The 24,215-nt window shown below is 39.4% G+C and overlaps 1 protein-coding gene across 5 annotated transcripts in view; it reads right to left on the bottom strand.

Moving 5' to 3' along the window:
- Window positions 1-24,215, bottom strand: part of RUNX1T1 (RUNX1 partner transcriptional co-repressor 1) — a 115,500-nt gene that overhangs the window by 86,957 nt on the left and 4,328 nt on the right. For 2 of the 5 annotated variants that reach the window (XM_015618777.3, XM_015618779.3), the window contains exon 2: window positions 8,380-8,549. The exons of 1 other annotated variant lie outside the window; for it this stretch is intronic. In XM_015618777.3, the coding sequence (XP_015474263.1) occupies window positions 8,380-8,467 (88 nt within the window). In that variant the 5' untranslated portion in view covers window positions 8,468-8,549. Of the gene's footprint in view, window positions 1-8,379; window positions 8,550-20,830; window positions 20,919-24,215 lie in introns of those variants that run through there. 2 more of the 5 variants (XM_015618778.3, XM_015618784.3) reach the window with 2 other exon arrangements.

Genomic DNA, 24,215 nt, shown 5'->3' on the forward strand with positions numbered 1-24,215 from the left:
GAAACTTCCCCTCATTACAAAGATTAAAAACACTTCCAGGAAAATCCACCAGGTGGAGCAAATACACAGCAATACAAAACATTTATTTATGCTTGTACTGCCATTTTCAACAGGGGGGAAATGGTTTATATGCAAATATTCTTACATATTGACCTCCCTTCTTCACCCTTTTGTCATTTAACGTATTTAATGTAGTATTCATTTACTAGATTTATAATGTACAAAAACTTTGTTCAAAGGAACCTTCACACAAAGTTATTGTTCCTGATAATATGAATTTGCAAACCTCAAGAGGCATCAGAAAGGAAGGGAAATTATAAGGGAAGGGAAATTAAAGAATTGTATAATTAAAGAATTGTATAATTCAACATATATATATATTTATTTTTTCCAACAATATACGGGTATGGTTGTGCTAGTAAAACATACTGACGAGTATTCAGAAAATAAAGCTTAGTCTTATATCAGGTAGCAAAATCTTTGCACTGGCCTCCACTGTAATGGGCTGGAAACCTGGCTGTTCTGCATGTCTGGCTATGTTTTTATAGACACAGTAGTGCCCATAGCATCACAGCAGTGCCATTGTATAGCATGTTGGTGTTTACTATTAATGCTTTATTTTAGTATGACATCTGTCAACTACTGAGTAATTCCAAGAGGGCAAGTGAATGAGGACTATAAATAAATATTTCAGCATATCTAGGACAGCTAAGTATTATTTCTCCATTTAAATTATTTGCTTTCCACAGCCAGGTGAGAAAGCCACCTCATCATCAAGTATTTTCTGTTTCCCTGATGAATTGAGAGATCTAATGGAACAAAGGCAGGGGGGCAGATTTTAACATGAAGAGAACTAAGTCCAAACAGAACAGCGGTTCTGTTATGGATGAGTTTTCTCACAGTTATAATAGGACAACCCACTGGCAGACCATGTAATTGTTAAAATGCCAAGCAGTATTACCAAATGAACTGCTCTAATGCAGTTCAGCATCTGGAAACACAGCAGAATCAGTACACAGACTGATTCAACCCTTGATGATAGAAAACCATTATCGTTTTTAAGAGACAAAAGGAAGGTGATGATCTGAGTCCAATCTTTTTCTTTCCATTGTTTCCTTAGTTATACCTTCCATCACATTTTTTTCTCACTTTTCCAATCACTGTCCTTTGTTTTCTCTCTGCCATCACAACTACTCCTAAATTCATGACTCTGGGGCCACCTTCCCACTCTGCTACACATCTCTTCTCCAACATGACCTGTCTCTGCTCCAGCTGCATTGGACATTTATCCTCTCCCACCTCCACTAACCTGGACAGCTAAAAGAAGTTCCAGAATTTCAAGGTGTGAGTTCTACCATAAAATATTACCCACAATTAGCACATAAATTGAATAGCAACAACCAGCACTTTAACACTGAGGGGAAAACACCGTGCCAGTTAGGTTTCCATAACAAAACTAAGCAAGAGTTGTACTCACTTAAAGTGTTATTGAAGGAGTACATCAAGGTCCCTGGAAACACCATGTGTTGAACTAATCTCTGTGCTTCTAGCCTGACCCAGAAGAATCCCATCATAGCTAAGGAAAATTAAAATACAAAACCTTTGTTTCTTTAGTAATTGGGAGAAGCCTAGAGGAACACAGGCCTCTAAATAAAACTTCACTTTATCTAATTGTGTTGTACTCCACATGGTGCTTTGTTGTAGCCATTCAGAAGAGAAACAGAAAAATGCAAAGGTGATTATGAAGTGGAATTTCATACCAAGAGCAAATTACACCACTTTACACTAGGAGAATATCTGCAAAGAGAAGCCGTAAATGTTTGGGCACAATGCAAGGTGCCAGTTTTAATAAAGTCCAAACCATCTTGGGAACTATTACCTGCAAGAACTTTCCTTAAGCAGCAGCATCAAAGCAGAGGCTTGTGGAAATGGCCCAGATTTTTTTTTTTTTTTTAAAGAATGCTGATTTAAAACTATTATCACCAAGGAATTTTTGAGTGGCAGCCTTGGTGTAAAGGCTACCATTTGTTATTTGTTATTTTCAAAAAGGCTCTAGGCACCCAATGGGGAGGAGGAAAGACAATGTGGTGGTTGTTGTCACCACATGTCCATGGAGAACTTTTCAGTTAATGGACTGCTAGTTGAGGTGGGCCATGACTGGTTAGAGGTCATGGACAGTTCACTGGATTATGAACTCTGTGAAAAAAATAAAGGCAATTTAAACACTGGAAAAGAGGGACACAACTCACGTGACTTGTAAAGGTTTAACTAACAGACAGCGCTTTCATAAGAGAAACATAGAGACACAAAATTTCACTCATATGTACAAACCCTGTACATATATCATGTTCCATTCAGGAGCATGAGACTGACCACTTGCATAAACCATCATATGCATAAACCATCTCTCTTCTTAAATCCTACAGATGAAAAGCAATGCTTATTTAAATTATAGCTTCTTTACAATATGACAGGACAGACATTTAAAACTGTAAGTAATCAACTTTTACTTAAAGGCACCTTTACACCAGAGTAACCTAGGGAGCTTTTCCTGAAGAATGGGGCTTGATTCTAAAGGTGAAAGATTTTTGTACATATTGAAGAGTTCGTTAGATCACAATTATCAATCTGATAACACTGTAACAGCTCTTTTGTTGCACCATCCCCTGAAAATCCTTTTCAGATGGGGGATTAGTGTCACAACAGACGACAATGACTCTTTGGCCCACCTGCTCTGTAGCTGACTCCTGTCTGTGACTGCATATGCACACTGAAGGCTACCTCTCTTACTCTCAAGTGTCCCCAAAATCCTTACCTGGCAATGTCTGCATGCAAGAAGGAAAGTACACCCTTACATCTGTATTTCAAATTTCCAATTAAATATTAGCAGGGAAAATCTAACTAACTGCTCAAGATTTCAATCTCACCTACGAAGCACCCAAAATCTTTAACACCCAAAATGAATGTTTGTCTGTGGGTATAACTCTACAGACTGGACCAAAAGCCTTCAGCAAGAAAGGAAATGAAACCTTAGTTAATTTTCTGCTCTCCTTCTCTACTCCTGCAACCACAAATATCTTTCTTCGAATAGCTTCTGCCCACAACAATAAAAGGCTATTAGTCACATGCTACACTCAGTTTTGCTGGGAGGCCTGATAAATTATGTTCCCTCCCTCTACTACCTGTACCAAGTGATTTTAAGTTCTACCAATACAACTATTTATATACTATGTTATAAACTCAAGTACTGAAATTGTACAAATAACTGTAATATTTATTCTTCACTCACCATTCAAACAAGAATTTGTACTTTAATTCTTCACACACACATATAAAAAAACCAAAGCGAAACAAAACCAAACTAACAAAACAAAACCAGACAAAAAATTAAAAAAATAAACAAACAAACAAAACCTGAAACAACCGAACACCTATCCAAGGCCTGTGTAAACATACAGTACCTTTCAGCTATAGGCAGGAGCTTTACATTCCATGAACAGTCCATCTATGGACCAAACCTGAATACTGCTTGAGACCTCAACAAACTGCAGCTATGAGGAGCAAGGACTATAACTGACCCTATCCCAACACTTTAAAACTGAAGACCAAATTGGACATCTAAGAAAATCACATGAACAATGAGAATGGAAGCATTGATAGCTGCCATTACTGTTTTAATGGACCAGAAACAAACACTAGCTTGGTTTGAATCCAGGGGACAAAGAAAAATAATGTTGCCAAGCATGCTTAAAATGACAAACTTAATATGCCAAGCATGACGATTTATATAAATGATAGCTACAAAAAATACCATTTTCAAAAGTTTAACTGTTGCACAGAACAAAATCCATCTCAAATAATTTGCTCCTCAGAAGATTTTATTTCTAAAAATAAGAGGTCAAGCAAGAGAAGAAAGAATCAAATAAAAGAAAACAACATGTGAATTCAGAAGCTAAAGGGTTAATGTTTTGTTTCAGTCAGTGTTATACCAATGCCAGAATTACAAGGGAAAGACTAAAAAGAGCCAATTTTTTTCTTTATTATTATTATTCTTTAAAAGAAAAAAATCATGCCTATCTGTCACAGGGTTGTCCGGGCTGGAAGAACCGGCAGGAACCTCAAATTCCTGACCAAACCCTCTTCCACACAATGCCTCCTGAATGGAAGGAACCGAGGCCCGGCAGAGATAGCCCCCTGTCAGGAACCAGCCCTGACGTTTGCGGACAGACGGGGCTGGCCTCGCAGGATGTCAGAGCAGCAAACTGCTGTTCGAGATACTGGGTTTTCACACACTCCCAGCCTGGATGTTTTGCTCTTCAGGTAATTAAACAAGGAAACGGGGCTGCTGTGTACGAGTCTGACCCTTGTGCAGCGGCTCCGCGGTTCTGCACATCAACATCCGCACCAGCCGCCCCAAACACCAGCAGAGCCTTCTACTGCTGCTCTTGCCTCTCCTGACACCAGGCTCTGAAACAAACCCTCCTGGAAATATCTGCTGCTATTCCCTCCCTTCCCCACCCCCAGTTTCAGAAAGGCTGAATTATTTGCTCTGTTCCACGCACCTTGATTTCTCATAAAAAGAAGGAAAAAATTAAAGAAATGGGTACTTGGATGTAGCTGCTCTTTAGCCAGCCATTCAAAATATTAAATTTATTGGGAGGAGGGGATGAACAGACAGAAAGATGAGGCAAGGGATTCCCAAATTAATGCTTAGTTTAAGGTCGTTACTCAGAAAGATCCTGAAACATATTGCCAATTTGTCCAGCCAACAGCCAGACACTCACTTATTTAGAAATAAAAGTATTATGATTTAAGCATTATTGAAGAGTCTTTGTCTTACAAGAGGACATAAATCATAGACTTAGGCATTATAAAACAAATGTTTTCTCTCTCTTTTTCCCAAAATTTCAGAAATGGGAAAGGGCAGGTATTACCACCTATACTTGGCAGAAAACCCTACACAGGACTGCTCTGTGACTGACCTAGTTTCTACGCTCTTTAAGGCTATTTAAACAAAAATTATTTTTAAAAAAGGTAACACATTCCTACTTCTTTCTGAAAAATCCACAGAATAGAATACTGGCTGAAAAGAGAAGAGCCCAGAAGAAAGAGGACTACAAAAGCATGCCTGCTTGTCTGTGTTCAACACAAAGAACATTAAATGAAAACAACTGGCACGCTGCCAAATTCCTATACAGGCAAAGAGATTCAAATAAATTGATTTCACGCATCACACTGACCTGGGATCAGTGAGCAGTGGTACAATACACTTGCTGCTCCATGTGGGGCAAAGCCCATTAACGTTATCAGAGACACATTACACTGAGGGGCAGCAGGGAGGGGGGGCACAGAGAAGGAACCCAAACTCTGCAGATTCAGGAGGAAAAAATCACTTTCAAAAAGGAACCTGAACTGAAGCACTTGGTTTCAGTTTACTAATAAATATATCATATTGCAAGAGCTTGTCCTCTGCTCACCTCAGATGTTTCAAACATCATATTTTCAAATTAAAATAAATACTAATGTCAAACACATACACTCCCCTTACATTCTCCTTTTAACACAGTTGTTCTCAAACTCACTCATTCTCTGTAAATTTCCTCCCTTCCCCATCCGCTAGCATTTTATATAGATTATGGGTTATTTTCTTTGTACTTTAAAAGCTGGATTCCTGCCCAGGATACTCTTACTGGCTCAGGAAGCAAGCTGGAGAAACCAGCCACTGCTCTCAACTGGCCCAAATCAACCTGACCTAAAGAGAAAAATGCTTTATTTGCAAGGTAGCAGCGAGCAGGGCACCAGAGTCCTTCGCAGAGTCACCCATACATGCTCCCACATAGCAGGGGGCTGTCTCCAAACCAGTATTTTGAATTTCACTTTCTTACTAATGTGAAGTAACCCATGTTTGCTGTGGAGTCTGTCCTTGTCATCCTGGCTTTGTTTTCCATTAAGTTCTCCCACATTCCAATCAAGAGCAATGCCAGCAAGCCACAGGTCTGCACCACATGAACAGTTGAAATTCTGATTGGAAGGACAATTCACTGTCTATAATACACTTGGTACTCTTTTGCATCTGTGATATGTTTTAAGGGGACTTTATTATTTTCACTGTGCTCCTTAAGACACTCTGGTAAGAAAACAGTTGTTTTGAAGATAAAAAAAGGAAGCCAAGAGAAGATGACTTTGCAGTAACAAAAGAAAGATGAGGATGCTTGAAAGGGGTCACTTCAGCAGAAGCAGTCATTACTACAAGAGGCCATTGCTTCAAGGGGGCAATATACTCAAAACACTTTTTTTTTGCCTTTTACTACATTTAGGTTTCAAACAGCAAGTCAAATCTTCTTGGGCACATCAAAGTTTATATTAAGTTCAAATAGTGTTGGCATAATCTGTAATTACTCACTGAAATTTAAAACAAAAAAGTCATTGAAAATGTGGAGCTTCTTGGCCATTTAAGATTAAAATTTTTGAGCATGTCACAAATACATCTAAATGTATCCACTTTACCCAGTCACTTCAATACAAGTAGATGTCAAAATGGGAATGGCCAAAGATCTAAAAACTGTTAACCACCACTAATCACTCTCTTAAGAGCTACAAAGCAGTTCTGAATTCTTCATTACCAAGGTGAAAACTATACAATATTGCTGACTCTGTAAGAGGTGTCACATAGAGATGTGTTTATTTAGGTATAGGCCACAATTGACAGACTTGCATGGGGAAAGGGAATCATGCAGTTCACAGCAACTTCACCATGGCAGTGATGTGCCTGCACCCAGACAACACAGAGAGCACAACCCACACAACAGTGAACAAGAGGAAAAAGGTGCTGTTCCCTCCCTTTTATGAAAACTTTATCAACCACCAGAACCAGATGGACTTTATAGAGATGAAGTGAATTTTAGTCATGTTAATTCCCTTTCTTTAACTTAATGGTATTAGAAAATAAGCCTTTCTCCCAAGTTGGAGGAAGTTTCCATTATCTTGCACGTGCTCTGACAGCAATAAACCACAATAAACTTCCCATTAGTATGCCAGCACTGTATCCTTCAGGCATGACATCTTTACATTTACACTTATTTATTTTTTAAATCCTTTATGAAGACCCATATGGCAAAAGAAACCAACTAACAACTACCTGTACAGGGTACATTTGCACTTTGAAAAACAAGACTGTAGATAGTAAAAAGGAGAAATTAGCCAGAAGCTATACACTGCTAACTAAGCAAAATCAAAACACAAGAAGAAACCCTGCTAAGATTATTCATTCTCTTCCAATGCTGCCTGAGTACATGACGGTCCCACAAAAGCATTTATTTGTTTTAAACTGAGCTAGGAACTCAAGTTAGAATTCAAATTCATTTTTATTCAGATTTAATTTTTTAAAAATATGCTCACACTGGTGCACAAAACCTTGCCACAAGGTGATGTGCAGAGGCTCCCGCTGGCTCTCTCAGCTGTTCTCCATCTCTCCACACCCCACAGGCAGAGCAGCATGGGCCATGGTGTCCCAGGTGGGAGAACAAGTAATATGATCAAAGTTAAGCTACCTTTAAAACTATCCAGGGCAAAGCCAAGGAGTACTCAGACACTGTTCATCTTATTTTGGTACCATACTCTTATCTATACTCTATTATGTCAGATGATACGGTCCAACACTGAGAAAGAAAGTTATCCAACTGTTGGAAAGCACTAAAATCAATTTAGTCGTTTCTTGCCATCCAGATACACACCATTTTAGAAGAAAAAATGTAGTTACAGTAAAGACAGGAATGACTGTCATAGGTTATCTAGAAATTTTGTCCAGCAATAGCAGATTTACTCTTCTAGTACATTAAAAATCTTTGCATATAAGAAGCAGAAATATCCATTATTATCATCTCAGTCAAATTTGTCACAGATTCCCAGTTTGATGCAATGAGTTTACAGAGGATTCCACTAAATTACAACCACCCATTTTGCCAATGTGATTACAACTGTCTCTTAACCTGGTTGCAAATACTACTCCAGTTCACAGTTCAGAAAACTAAATGTCACTATTTCCACAACCCAGCCAAGTAATAATATTGACATGGCACATAAAGAGCAACTATGTCATTAAAAACACAGAAAGAATCCCAAAGTTAAAAATTTCACATATATGTATTTAAGATTTTAGAAAAGTCATGACTGATGTATTTTATTAGCATTGCAATACTCTTTCTCACTGGTTTTAAACAAAGACAGCACCTTCATTGATTTAGGCGGACTCTTTGGCACTGAAGGGAAAGATTTCTTTTATAATTACAGTTTACAAGGCAAGGTACAGTCATTAAATACACAGGAATAACTTCTAAAAAGTATTCACATTATAAAATCAAATATTTTTCTGTTCCTTACCTTGACAAAATTCAAAGTTCCCTTTTTTCCGGCAGTCACCTATCACTAAACTCAGTGCTCTCCAAGTGTTTCTTTTGACAGATATCATTCTCCACCAATCGCTCTAATTTCCTCTTTCCTTTTCTGACTGGGACAGATATTATGCTCACCAGTCCAGAGATCAATCTTTTCTATTGACAACAACAAATGAAAAAAAAAAAAAAAAAAAAAAAGAAGAAAAAAAAGAAGCATATATCACAGCCAGTTTGAAGCACCACACCCCTTCATTTGCATGATAATAGTAGTCTTTTAAATAAAAGGGAGGACAGAAACATTATTCTAAACCAAATAACCACATTTTATTAGCTAATATAAGGTAGTACTTTAAAACTATATTAATTCTTCCAAAAAGGTTGTCTTGTAACTCAGTTAAAACAGCTGACATATAGCAGGCAACAAATTAAGGGCAGCCTATGTTCTACCTATTAGTTAATTATGTAAAAACTTCTGGGTTTAAATACATTCAGATAATATAAAATATTACATACTTTACCTGGTTCAACAGAAGCTCTAGAGAATCGTTTATTAAATCAATATGTTTACTAAAAATAGAGATCTTCCAATTTATGCATCACTATACTAAACTGGATTTGTAAGTCATAACAGCAAACACATTTAAAGAAAGGCAAATCAAAAAGCTATTGATATATTTACAAATCATCTTCCCACTTTTGAAAAGGTAATTTCCCTCCCACTCCAACACCTAAAAAACCTGTTTATTTGGGTTACACAAATACTCTGCTATTTGTATAAGTCTGTATCGCAGTGCTCTCAGTTTTTCCAAGGCATTAATATGCTTTTCAAGGGTTCATAATTATGTCAAGACAGAAAGTTTTTCCAGAGCCAAGCACACACTGTTATATACATGCTTCAATCTACAATCACTATTCAAGTATTTTGGGACATCAAGTTAAACATGCACAAGGATCCGGCCACAGCTCATGCATCTAATCCAGAATCCAGCCCTGACCCTCTCCTACACTAGATCTTTCTGCAAAAAAAACTTGCCCAAGGGCATTTGCAAAAGATCACATTTGTGTTTGCGATAGAAATTGCAATCTTTCCCACAAACAAGCACCCTTCTCAAATCAAAACAAACCTTCCCAAGTTAAGGTTACAGAACAAAGGAGTTCACCAAAGTCCTATCTTTCTTTCCAGCAGTCGTGGTCAGACATTTCCCCATAGTTGTGAGAGAAGTCAAAATTCCACTGGTTTCAGTGAAAACAAGTGGTAAGGACTGCAGGACTCTATCCAGAATTTGGCAATTGTGGAGCTCTCAAAGTGCCACAACTGCCTTTGGCATTTGGAAAATAACTTCCAAAATATGGTTAGGACTCCACAACTTGGTTACAATAACAACTTCTATAAAATTATTTTTACTTTGTATGTAATTCTCTAGTTGTCACAATATTCTTACATAGCCAATATATTTATCTTTCAGTTGTGCCCTAGCATGAATTGTGTACTTTTCAATTGCCCAGACTTTTATGTAACACTTTAAATTTCCATAAAAGCATACAACATTCTCTGAATTGCTGTTATTGTTTGATCTGATTTTTATGGTCATAAACCCATGTCCCCACCAAAACTGAAAAATCCTCCACTGACCAAGTGGCCCTATTAATTTCACTGAGATCACTTAAACATTAAGTTTTCTACCAAGTGACAATCTGGCTGAAATACTGTCTTATGGTGGAATATTAAATTAACATCATATCTTGGATTCAGAGTTGCACAGCAGACATCTGTAAAGATATATTCATGTTTTGCTAACCTTTTCTAATTTGGCCACTAGAAACAATTTTGGCCAAATATGTTAAAACTATGTAATATATAAAAATTCCATATTTCTGTCTGCCGAATAGTATACTCCTTTTTCAGGGCTGGTAAAAGATTTTAAGAATCTTACTGTAAAAAAGTTCTTATTTAGAAAAAAATCTGTCATCAACTTTACAATGAAGACATCAATTTGTTACTCTTCCTTTGTTTCAGACCCATGTTCATTTTTCTATATGCCACATTTTCCAAAGTGATGGATGCATTTTGCTATACCCATTCTACACTAATCTCCTTCTTTAAATGTATTTTTGCTTCCTGAATTGTAAACCACTGCTGTTGTTCGACTGTACATGCAAAACTGTCTAATGTCTAAACTTCACTGAAAGCAGAATGCCTCAAACAATTTGTAGTCTTACATGAGTGTTATAAAAAAGGATCAACATGTTGTATTACCATGGAAATTTTGAAAAACATACTTTCCCAAACAAATATTACTTTTTCTCAATGGTATGAAATAATGAAAACCACATGTGTAAATCTGCGATCCGTGCAGTAGTTCAAGCTGCAGCTAATAGAAAATACAGAGAGTGAACTCTGCCATATAAAGGATTCTTGTTACAGAAATATAATGTGAAAACCAGATGCAGACAGAAAACCTTAATCACAGATGGGAATGTAATCACTGGCATACAGAATACTTTTTTGATCAATCTCAACCATATGAGAAATGTATTTATTTTCTAAGGAATGCAATAACTCTAGAGAGTCTTCTATTTGAATTCAGTTAACCTCATATTCATAGTGCTTTTATCTTGTATGTGTAGAGAAGGGGGACATAACTTGAGCCAAGACTTTTAGAAGAGCCGTTGGCCCTGGCAAATCATTCTTGTATCAGCTTATCTTTCAAGGAATTAATAGGATGTAAAGACTACAAATATCAGGATCAGCCTCAGATGAAACCAACCATTATTGTACTTCCTAGTTACTGCCAGAAATCCCTTCATCACCTAAGCACTTCCCCAGTTAAATTTTCCCTTTAATATGTGGTTCTTCAGAAATATAACGCTGAGAGAAAGCACACTGTTGCACTCAAGTTCTGTGAATCAGAATCTAAACAGAATCACAGAACTTGTGCAGTCCTACAGCAAAGAATAAAAACCTTTATAAAGCATCATCAGCTCAAAAACGCATTTACCTGGGGCTGCCTTCTAACTGCTGAAAGTCCCTCCCGGGGGCTAGCAGGAAACAAAGGACCACAGCGCAGGGCAGCTATCCAGCTCCATCAAGTATCCTAAGCTGCCGACTGCCTTCTACCAACTATCCACACCAAGGCAGGACCAAGGTAACTCCTGACAGTTTTCACTGCTGGTGACATTACTACTACAGTAGTAATAAGTGCATCACATTAAATAGGGACTGATACATCAAACTGCAATATATACTAAAAAGAAAAAAAAAAAGAACCAAAACCACCAACTTGTTCTAGGAAATAAAACTTAAGAAAGAAAAGGCAGTCAGAGATAAGGCCTCCAGGGTCTTGGGTACCAGCAGTGGCAGTTTTACTTCCTGGCAGTCCCTGATCCCTGCTGCACCCACTTCACAGATGCACCCACTCTACCCAAGAATACACAGCACTGCCTGTCACAGTTCACAACTGAGCTCATTAAGGCAACCTAAAGGTGGTATAAATTTATTTTAATAGTGTAATTAACAAAAACCACAATGATTTGGTAGCTGTTACACCAGGGCAGAGAGGGTTTGACGGAAACACTTTGACAGGCACAAGGTAGGCAGATTCTCCCTCTCTTGTAGCCTCCAAGTCCATTTGCCATCATCTCATTTTAGGTGCCTGCAGTAAGAAGACACAGTCACTTCAGTACCCTACGACAGGGATCCCAGAAATAGCACTGCTCAGGTAGGTGTCCATCAGACTAACTCTGCTGAAGTTCCTGTAAAGATGCTTTCTTAATTGAATTGTAATGCTAGATGAATTTTGAAGTCTGCTAGTTGTTTTTTTCCTCCCATGTTATTATCTACCAAATCATTTGATAAAAATACTTTGATTCCACCACCACAACAGAACAGTTTTTAAAGCATCTTGTCTCTTCTAAGACTTAGCTTTAAATTTCTGAGACTGCAGCACTAATAAATATCGCAGAAGTCAACATTTAACACTAAGTAATATGGGCTGGATATGCTTGTCTTATTTCTAAACAAGCATGCCTAGATTAATAATAAACTTTGGCCAGATACATATTTTCATTTGCATGTTTTTTATATAGCATCATCATCATGTGTGTGTGTAGAGTACTAAAAATGGGAGTGAAATCTTCCAGCTGAAAACAGTTCCACGTGACAAAACAGAGAGGGATCCTGAAAACTCCTGCTTCATGTCATGTGTGTGTGTGCCTGTGTCTTTTTTTTTCCCTCTCATCTAATTTCATCTGTGAGAGACTGTCCCTAGAGGACAAGACAAGAGAGAACCAATTATATCCAGCGGTTGGTTTCTCCAAAATGAAGGCATCTGTTCCATGCCAACGACTTCCACACGGAAGAAAAACAGAACTTTGAAGGCATCTGCGTTCATGGTTGACAGTTGCAGATCTCAGGGTCTACTGTAATTGCCCAGCTGCAAACGTGATTTGGTTGCTGCTGTTGTCAGCTGATCTCCTTGCAGTGAAAAGAAGGGAGCTTAAATAGCAAATAGCTGGATAAAAATCAAATATTCTTCCACAATACTGACACCTTTTCCCTTCTGAAGGAGGTGTTTTTTCCTGGTACAATGCATTTGATGGAAGTAAATTGCATAGTGGTTCTTAAACTAATATTTTACAAAATATTCTACTTTAAAATGCTATTCTTTAAATAATGTACTGGTCCAAGTACAATGTGTTCATTATCTGCTAGCATTTCAGGCTGGTATTTTGTAAGAGTGATTCAGAAACTAGTGTGATTCACCAGCCACATAATCCTGTAGCCCACCTTATTTAGCCAAGTACTCTCAGCAATAAGAAGAGTACACCTTAGCAGAAGCTCAGAATTTCCACCCCAAATGCATATGACAGATAAATAACTTGTATATTTATTACTCAACTCACATCAATTCCAACTTGAGTGAATACCTTCCAAAAGACACTTTATAGAAATATTACTGGTGATTCAAAATCTGGTTTACAGCACTGGGTGCCACATTTGCAGTGAGATACTCAGCAATACTGTGCACCTTCACTGCTACAAAAATCAAGCAAGCTGCTAACAAGAAGCTCATATAAAGGAGAAAGACCCTAACTGATTTTCTAAAGCACAGGATTGAGTGCCATTTAGAGATCCATGACTACTGATGGTGCCGTTGCAACAATGACAATTAAAACTGGCCTAAGCAGAAAATACAGACATTCTCCATCCTCTATTCAGGAGATAAATGTGGATCATAGTTTCCAGAAATATTTCATGCACCTCTTGAGTTTTTGTAGTTTGCTTACCTAGGACTTTTTATGAATATCTTAAAAGAAGGAAAACAGTATATGATAGGGAAATGCTTTTTTTAAATAGAATTCTTTGTTATTCTGTTGGATTCCAGTAGCAATCCCAAACATGCCCTGCAGCAACAGCATTCAGCCCTCCCAGCCAGGTAGCCACTCAGCTTAAAAAAGGACAGTAAGGATTCCCAGACAGTCTCCTTTGCTTGGCACATACCTCAAATTATTATGAATGCCTTAAGTAGTGAACCTGGGGGAACACAGTAGGCCTGACACTTCCTGACTACTTCTAAATTCCCTCCAGGAAGGACAAGGGTTGGGAGTGAGGACAATTAACACAGCCACCTGTTTCCTGTGACCTCCTGAGGGGCAGACATCACCACTGATGACTTGCTCTGGCAGTGTCACTGAGGTCCTGCCCATCCTTCTCTTCCCAGAGAAGCCATGGAATAATAAAAACAATAGCAACCAGTAATAACTGTAAGAGATAGTGAAATTTACGCCTGGACTTAAAAACAAATGAACAAACAAACGAAAGAGAAAATTAACATCAGAAGCTCCCCAAAGAAGGGAAGGTGAAGAAGGTGGGACCAATAAATCCCAGAATGCGGAAGGAAAATTATGCATTGATCCCCTCCTTCCAACTACTGTAGCTGGCATTTACTGTAGCTGTGCACTTCTCTGGAAAAAGTCTGGAGCAGACAGCCATCTTAAACACAATTTAAAACAGATCTTGGGATACACAAGCTGAGAATCCTGACCTAAAGGACTCAATAGGAATCGGCAAGTATTATTACAAAAGGAAAAAACTTTTTTTCTCCTTTATATGGAAATCTTGTCAGGTAAGTCTGTGATTTACAATTCAAAAAGAATGCCTTTGCTTTACACTGAGACCTGAGCTAGCCAGTGTTATTAGGGAGAGATCTAGATCTAAGTCTGAGAACTGATCCAAGAAAGTATTGTCAAGATCACAGATGTGAGATTGTGAGATGGGAGCACAGAAAGCCTGAAGGTCCAGCTCCTCAGACTGGCATTTGAACTAAAGAAACACTGTCTTCAGTGAGAACTGGGTATGGGAGTACCACGGAAGATCTGAGCTCCAGTATTTTAATTCAATGTTTACAAGCTCGGCTGATCCATGGAGTTGCATTAATTTATCATGGTGCACATGAAATGTGTACAGCATTCAGAAACTACCTTGGGCTATTCAGTTCAGTAGGATGGTTTCCTTATTCACCTGTAGGATGCTTTAATACAGGTTGCAGCCTGTTTTTCCAGCATTAAGTGGTTTGCCATGAAGATTTAAAATAATAAATAGTAGAGTCATGAAACAGGTTTTGCTTAATGGTTCCTGGAACTCAGTGACTTCACTCACTAAAACACTTTCTATAACATTACCCTTAAATACTTTTAGCAATGTCACCATTAAAATAAAATAAAATAAATCATCCTGGCAGTACCATCCATTGACAACACACCCACAGGTGCCATTATTCCCACATTTGTTGGCAGCTTTTTCTGGCACCATTATGCTTTAATGGCTCTGGCAACAAACCCCACCTGGATTTCACTGGAAGCACTCCTTTGGAGCACTCTTCACAAATATCCTCTGCAGCATTCTGTCTCTTCTGTTGCACCCTAATCATCCCATTTTCTGGCAATAGCCTCACCCTCTCACTGTCAAAGCCTGAGCTGGTCTTGGGGAGTTCTCTTCCTGAACTTCTTTAATGCAAGTGTGATTCAACGTTAGGATGAATTTTCCAAGAAGATTTCAGGGCAGTATCTTAGCTGCTCAGGTTGGATGTTCACTCACATCCCAGCTTTAAAATTCATTTTACTACATTCCAGTAGCACAATGTGACCAAACCAATGGGACAGTAAAGTACAGGTACAAAATGCTATATAATCTGATGCTTCATCAGAGAGTTTGTTAAACCTTGTGACTCCCAGAAAGCACACACAACTTTACTCAACATGCCACACAACCTGTCATGGTAACATGCAGAACCAACATTATGATATTGCCATTACCAAAGTAAAAGAAGCAAAACCAGAAAAGGTATTCTGAAAAATAAGCAGCTGTGGGGAAAAAGTGGTATTTTTTGTGGGCTGAATTGTTGGTTGGTTTTGTTATTTTTCCAGAGCTATTTAAAATGACACCTGGGCCACAACCAAAAGGGGCACCTATGGGGTCACCATCAGAAATCAAAAATTGTAGACAGCAGATCTCCAAAGCAAAGGCACCACAAAATAAAAAAGCAAATGGTAATGCCAACTACCTTTGTAAACTGCATATTAGCATCCAACATGGCAGACATACATAAGCCTCCTAGAGCTCTGAAAGGAACTACAGCCTGGTACAATTTGTAATAGTCATACAACCATCATTTCAGATGCTTGCCTGAATTCCTGGGCTTTACTCTCTGTAGCAATTTGGCTCTTTATAAATGATACCTATTTTATTACACACTGCTGCCTGCCACCATGTGCATATTAATTCCACTCCACTAGGTGGAGTCTTCTGTCTTTCCAGACTGCAATCCAATTTCCAAAAAAAACCTATTCTCTACCCTCTGTGAACTTTGCACATTTTACTTTACTATAAGCACCAGAGTATACTTGTCTTGACAGACATAAAGCTGGCAATGAATCAAATGCCTTCCAAAACGATTAAAGAAATCATGAGCTATCCCGTGAGGATCCCAAATCAGCATATTACAATATGGGATCTTGCAGGAATATCGTTGCTGTACAGTTCTGTACGACACAATTGTATTTTCACAAACATTACATTCAATAACTAATACTGAGTATAAAACCATATCCCTTAAGTAAGTCACTGTATCACACATGCCCAAGAACTACACATAAACAAACCCAAGTTTCAGAACTTCTATTAAATTCTTCTTGTGTATTCTGAAATACTTCTGAGTATATAGGATGCCTTCCCTTTCCAGGCATCCCAAAATGAGAGGGAACATTAAAGTATTCACATTTCCATTCACAACCAGTGGAGTTCAATATGGCAACTATTCAACAAGAACAGCAAAGCTGTATGCAGCATTTCTGGCAAAGATAAAGAAAACAGAGCACTCCCATGAATGTGTTCAGAACATTTAGATAAGAAAATCTGGACACCCTGCATCCAGCTATAATCTTTCTGTTGGGGCTGGGTTCCACCCCAACCCCTGCGGAAAGTACCAGAAAAATCCCACGACCAAAGTAGAAAGCTCCTTGGTTTCAAAACCCTTCAGGTAGGCAGTCTCTACTCTCACACAGTGCTGCCAGAGCATTTGCTCGGCAGTATCTGCGAGCAGAAAGCCCCACGTAGGCACCGAGCACAAACGCGAGGCTCCCCGAGGCTCTCACATCCCTGGGTCAGCCGAGGTAGGGCCTCCTCAGCGCCGCTCCTGCTGTTGGCAGATATCACAAGCTATTTAAGGCTACAGACATTTTGCCCCAATCGGCCATGTTTTCTGTAATATTTACTTCTCGTACATATGTCTATAACTATGTATACATCCCACAGAAGGTGAGGTTTAACAGGGTTAGCTTTGTTGGGGAAAAGAAGGTTTGGAGGAAAGGAAACAACTTTCATGTTGAGAAGATTTGAATCTAGTGACTGTCACGGGATGTAAACACTCTTCTGGGGAGGGAGGCTTTTTGTTATGTTTCAGGAGAGCACAGAGTTTTGGATAAAATCTGTATAAATAATTATCCCTCTGTCATTCAACATAAATTTATGCACATGTGTGCACACAGTTATGCTGGGGAATACAAACTATAAAGTAGACATGCTACAGACTTCTAGACAACCTACCACAAGCACGGATCTCACACAGAATCCATTCTATATTTAAATTTCAGTTTATTGAATTTTAATTATTTCTGATCTGTAGATCACTTTGAGGAAAATCCCCCAAGGTCAAAAGCTTACAAATCCAATCGCAAAAACCAAACAGAAGCATCAGCAAGGCCCTTTCCCATGCAGACACCTACCAAAAAATTAGTTCCTGACTATTAGATTAAATTAGAATTCAACAGCTAAAACCCATTCTAATATTAAAACCAAGTAATTCTCTATGTTGAAATAAAGTAGTAAAAGCTCTCATTCTATTCTGCACATTTATTCATGTTATGTACAGAGGGCTCCATAGATGTTACAGTGAATTATCCCTTCTTCATTTAGATACTTATTTATAAAATTAACAAACACAGGTCCTTTCCATTTATTGGTTGCTAGTTTGGGTTTTTTGTTTGTTTCTTTCTTTAATTAAAAAGCAACAGTGTTATATTCTCCAGAGGTGCTTAGGATAGAAAATGTATGTTCTACCAATACTATGCTTTACAAGTCCTAGAATTCACTTGGATTAGCAGCTCCACAACAGTGAATATTTCTGTCTATATACATTCAAATATGACTCAGTCATTTCATTTACCATGGCAAAAGTTACTCCAAAATCTCCATTAACTAAAACGTCCTTGATGGGCCTAAACTTAAGATTTGCAGGTATATCAGGAATGAAACAAGCCAAAGAATGTTCTGTTATATACTGAATATCCTTTACATTGCTCAAGGTCCTCAGTAATAAGTAAAAGCCGTATTGCTGCAATGGGGAAACAGCCACACGTCATTTTAAGATACAATCATAGTTTATTAATAAAATTATTTTAAAAGTACGAATTAAATCCTTTTACCAACATAGTGACATTCAGCTATCCAGTGTCATTTTTCCAGTTCAAATAGATATGGTCCTAATTGCATAATGCCATTTTATCTGCTGAAGATAAAAGTGCCGATAAACAAAAATGCACATTAGGCAGGAGATTTTTCAGAATAGATTTTTTTTTTCAAATAACCCACTTGCATTAACAAAAGATTGCAATGGCTTCCAAATTATAGGGTGTTATTTTTAGTGGAAGTAGTTCAATATTCATATTGGAGCAGATGTAGCAGTTTAACAAAACAGCTCTTCAAATCCTGCACAAATTGAAAACAGGAAAACTGATTGCATTTTCTCTTATCACTTTCCTTTTCTGAATTGACACTTTTGGCCTTCTGAAAATTTACACATGGCTTTCATCTCAACAGCACCTGCTGATCAAACAGAAACCTAACATTTTCAGGAAAATGGTATAAAGGACTAGTTTTCTTTTTACCATCTTAAAGGGCATCAGCAGTCCACTTGATGGCAACAATTGCTGAGTAGATGGCACATAAAATACATTTTATATTTTCATTCCACTTACTTTTAAAAATTAGTTAAATTGTAACAGCTCTTTTATATTTGTTCTTTGTCTGCTATAGGTTAATTTCAATCTCTATCTCTGCATTACACCCTGATGGGTTTCATTCTACAGTCAGCTAGATTTTAAAGATGATGTGAAAGCCTTTGAAATAATAAACACATTGTATAGTCTGCAGACAGAGGTCTTCTTTATATACACATTTATATCCAATCATATAAACTGATGTATACAATTATGCATTCATGTGCACATATTGCATAGACATTTCTTTTTATGGCACTTATACCAAGGAAAAAATGTTTGTGTGTGTCTGTGTATATGTACATGTATGCATGTATGTTTCATATTCCGCTATAGTCTCACTGCATTGAATTCCCCAAGCCATGTCATTTGAACATGTTGAGGGGATAGAAATTCAAAGAGCATTTATTTATTTCAAAGTTGTTCTTTGTTTCTTTTGTAGTCTTCTGACTGAGAGAAGGTCTAACAGATGCTCTGGAACTTGAGCATCAAGACTGGGTTGAGATGCTGCCATTGGTGAACATGGCAAGCATGCAAACAGCACAACCAGAATTCCTTGGGCCCCTGCAAAAGTTAAAGGTATCAAGCCATATATAAATATATGTATATAAAAAATGCAACATAAGTACCTTGTTATCCCGTCTGCTTCCGAGCCTGTAAACTCTGAAGCACTGCAGCAGGTAACAAGGACCATCTTCCTTTGTACATAATTCTAGGTGTAATTAATAATTCTAAGTGTAATTAAAGATACTCCTGAAACCTGCTATGTGTCAGCTTCTTAACTGATAGAGCCCTCACCCCCCTGAAGTACTCTGCTGCCATCCATTACCATTCTGCTTCAGTGATAAGGTAACCTGAAGGCAGAGATGACATACAGTAATATATGTGCCACTCCAGACAGTTGGTTCATGAATTTCAGTGTTTCATCATGCTCACTGAGGCAATCGCAAACCTGAAATGTCAATATGTTCAGTCAATGGAAGTAAAATAATGGGGCTCTATTGTCTTACCCTATCGATCTGCTGCTGTCAACAAGAATACATGCCCCCCTGGCTTTAAACAAATTTTAATTAGGCTTTTAGTTACCAGATCATATCTATATATCTATCTGTGCAAACACTTGACAAAGTGAAATGGCAGTATAAATATTTCAAACTTTTAAATATAAAGGTAATCGTTTAATGTTGCTTTAAGATATGACCACTGATAAAGCCGTTTGCTAAAGCAGCGTGCGTTCACACACTGAGCATGCAAGTCATCTTAATCCGGGAGAGAACTTAAAAAGCACCACCGAAAGTTCATCTGAAACAATAAAAAAGAGCAAAGAGGCCACTTTTCCTAAATCCCAGTGCCACCCTCTGCGGGGATTTTGGAAGTTAGGAGCCTTCACTGAAGCCACCCCAGGAGTGAAACGTGGGCGTGACAGGCGGGGTCTGTCACATCCCCTTGGCCCCGCTGCCACCCCAGGCTGGGTCTCCTCCACCCCGTCCCACCAGACACCCGGACATGGCACTCTCTGCTCCCCTAGGCTGTGTTTAAAGTAAGGGGTTCCTTAGTCACCACCTTTGTTCTGCTGCCACCTCCTCCCTCCCCGCGGCCGGCCCAGCAAGCCAGCCCCTCTCCGCTCCCCTCGGTGCTGCCCGGGGGCGGGGGAAAGCAGCACAACAAAAGGCAGATCCCATATCCCCGCCGGCTAATCTCCGCCTGTAAATCCCCCGCCCGGTCCGGGGGGGAGATAATAAGTAGTTACATCTTCACTTCTCTCCGCGCCTATCGACTTTTGCAGCGCCGAGGGAGCCGGGCCGGACCGGGCGGTGTGAGGCGGCGAGGGGTGTCCCCCCGCCCGCCTCTCCGCCTCTCCCGCCCGCGGGTGGAGATTTTACCTTCCGGCGGCGGGAGGGACGAGGAGGCGCCGGCGCGGCCCGGGCTTTGTGCGCCTCACGCGCCTCGCAGCTTATCTGCGGCGCAAGGACGGAGCATCGCGGCTCCGCGGCCCCGCCGGCGCGGGGGGAGCGGCACGGCGGCGTGCATCGGGGCGATTACGGTATCAGCGCGGCCCAGATGGCGGCCGGAGGATGTGCGAGGCAGCGGGGCTGGGGCCGGGCGGGGGTCCCCGGGGAGGCCGCGCCCGGCACGAGGAGAGGCGCCACCTCCGCGCCGCCCACCGGGGGAGCAGGCGGAGATGCCCAGGTCTGCGTGTTCCTGCCCTCTGGCCGGCACCCGGCCCGGCTCCGGGCCTGGAAGTTGCCCAGGAGTCTATCCGGGATAAGGACCCTGCCAGGGGTCGCGCAGCGCTGGCTCCCCAAGGCTCTTCTGCCTGAGGCCGCTGCCACCCCCACCGAGGCGACCGTCCCTGTGACTGCCTCCCGCTCAGCTCTCCTGTCACAGGCCATACCTACTGCAGCCCGGTTCCCCCCTCACAGGCCATACCTACAGCCCGCACGGAGCATGGTGGGCGCTGGCCTAGCGCACTCGCAGACCGTACCCACTCCCAGTTTGGCCAAGTCCCTACCTACCTAACCCGGCCTGGTCACTGTCACCATTGGCGTAAGGGTCTCTGAATACAGCGCTGCTGCTACAAACTGGTGGCATCATTCACCGGAGGATGAGTGATAAGGATAAATAGGTCCCAACACTTCACAACTAGGGTTCTGTAGAAACTGAGGGGCTGTTTTGTCAGGATTCATCGAAGAGCACAGAGTTAGCACAAGGTATGGAAAGGAGAGACAGCAAAGCAGCCTGGCTTGCCTGCCGTGACCGCAGTCAGACAGCAGAATAGCTATGCCAGCACCAAGCACTCTATGCACTCAGGTTTTAAAGTTTCTAAAATGTTTGTCCCTGGGAATCAACACTTGTTACGAAACGCATTTCCATTGCATGTTGGCCAAGGAGCACCACGAAAGAGGGAGGAGGACAATGACAGCACACTGAAGTGAGACTGGCATTGTTCAGTGCAAAACTCCTTCAAAAATCACTCGTCCAAGATAGCAGTTTATTCCACAAGAAAAGGAATAAAGGGAATTTGACACATAATACAAAGTGAAAACCAGAACCTAGATGGGGGAAGGGCATGTGTGTGAAAATCGTGTCACCGCAATGAATGTCAGATAAAAAGGGGTCTGTCACAAATCCTCCACTAATCCAATAATGTGAAAACCTCTTGGTATCACTGAGACATAGCACAAGGTAATTTTTTTCATAAACCACTCTATATGTTTAGCTTTGGAAAGACAGCAATTGGCCAAATGTTCCTATTGCAAAACCAGGACTTTGATTTTTCAATGAAAGCAAACTGATTTTCACATGTCAAATTCATTATGCATTCCTCAGACAGTATTTTTACCCTGAAGAAGGGCCGCTTCTCCCTCAACTTCCTCCAGTTGTCAGTTGTGTGACAACCATATTTAGAGGTAATCAGACAGGTCATATTACAAAAGTTAGTCAACTTGTTTGAAACGTTAGCTCCTAAACCTAATGGTATGTTTTATGCATTTCTAAAGAAAAGTGACTTACTAATTAATTCAACCTGCAAGGTAAGACAAATTTCTTTCTGCATATGTTATTTCAAACTATTACACACAAATTAGAGACTGCTCTTTTTTGGTATTTCTGTTACAGAGCTTTGCTTTGAAATACATACATATCATGCCATGAACTAATTTAGGATCTGCCAGATTCTCATCTTGCAGGGCCACCATGTGCATCTTATGTCTATGTTGATGATACTTTCATTACTCAAATCACAAAACTCTAAAGAAAAACTAATCCAGGATCCTTTCTAATGTAAGCAGTTTGCTGTGAAAACACATTTAAAAATAAAACAATGTGTATTAATAAAATAAATACAATCAGAATACAAATGCGTAACAGAAGTGGCGTTCCATAAGCACAGCTGTCTCAAAGTCCAAGCTGCAGGCTAGAAATCTTAATTTCAACTGACTCTCTTGTAATAATGGGTTACCTTCCTCTAAAGCGGAAAGTCCATCTGCCCCAGGCAGATAAGTTTTAAAGCATTAAAATAGATAAAAATCTAACATTCTCTTTCTTGCATTGAATATGTGAATTCTAGTGTGCTATAATGTGAGAATTCCAACATATGACTATTATGGCATAATATCTCATAGCTCAGCTTGTCATTACCTCACTTGTAATTCTTATGTTAATTATGTTCATAATTACTGTAAACAGATGTGGTAGAAATTCATGTGACCTTTTACTTCAGAATGCATTTCTCACTCTTTCCACTTTATTTTAATAATAAGTTAAACCAGAGGAAAGTATTTCTGACACACTCTGCATGTATGTGTGTACATATTTAACATGAAACCATTTCTGCCTCATATTTCAGGCAAAGGACCACCTACATGCCAGTACCCTGACATGAAAGTGATGATAACTGAAAAGCCTACCCTGAAACATACCCTTAAATAACAGTGCCTACAGTGAACCTTTTTGATTTAGCTTAGCTAGAGCCATCACTGAAGCCTAGAACTTAAACGGAGCACTGCATTTTTATTCAGGACCTTTGTTAATGCAGCAGTATCATGCTTTACAACTACAAGTACATAACAGCCATAGAGCAATTTATTTTACTCACAGACAAACGATCACCGTACAAAACACATTTACAATAAAATCACTATGGATTTCATTAAGAGAAAGGCTACTCGAATTTCATTTCTTTGGACCTAATCTATAATTAGTGTGGACAGACAGGTGCAAACCCTTCTCCTCTACAGATGGCTACTGGAAATGGTGCAAAATAGCTCCTTCTGTTTAAACAACACACAGATAACCTGCTCTGCTCTTATCACTTACAATTACCTCCATTATACTGAACTAATGTTTACTTTAATAAAATGTCCACTGTTGTCTAAACGTTATTTGGAAACTTTCATATTGATGGCAGAAAAAAAATGAAGATGGAAGTCAATGTCTTTCAGATGAAAATTTGGTGGGGAGGAAATAAAATAAAGATTTTAAAGAAGAAGAGATTTTAACTTTGATTTTATGTCTGCTGTTCATTTTTCTTTATCCACAAAAACCACACAGTCTGCTACTTCCTGATGTATTTGTGCTACCATATATTAAACTAATAAAGTTTATAGTAAGAACAGGATAACTGCATTTTAAAATCAGTTCCTTAAAAAGGAACATCTATGTGGAAAACCAAGACCCATTGCCTTAGAATTTCAGTTTTTAAACCAACTGTTTTAGATCGCTGATGTGAAACAACATGAAGACCATGTAACCTGGAAGCCAATGTTT

Source organism: Parus major, chromosome 2 (genome assembly GCF_001522545.3).
Source record: "Parus major isolate Abel chromosome 2, Parus_major1.1, whole genome shotgun sequence".
Lineage (NCBI taxonomy): Eukaryota > Metazoa > Chordata > Aves > Passeriformes > Paridae > Parus > Parus major.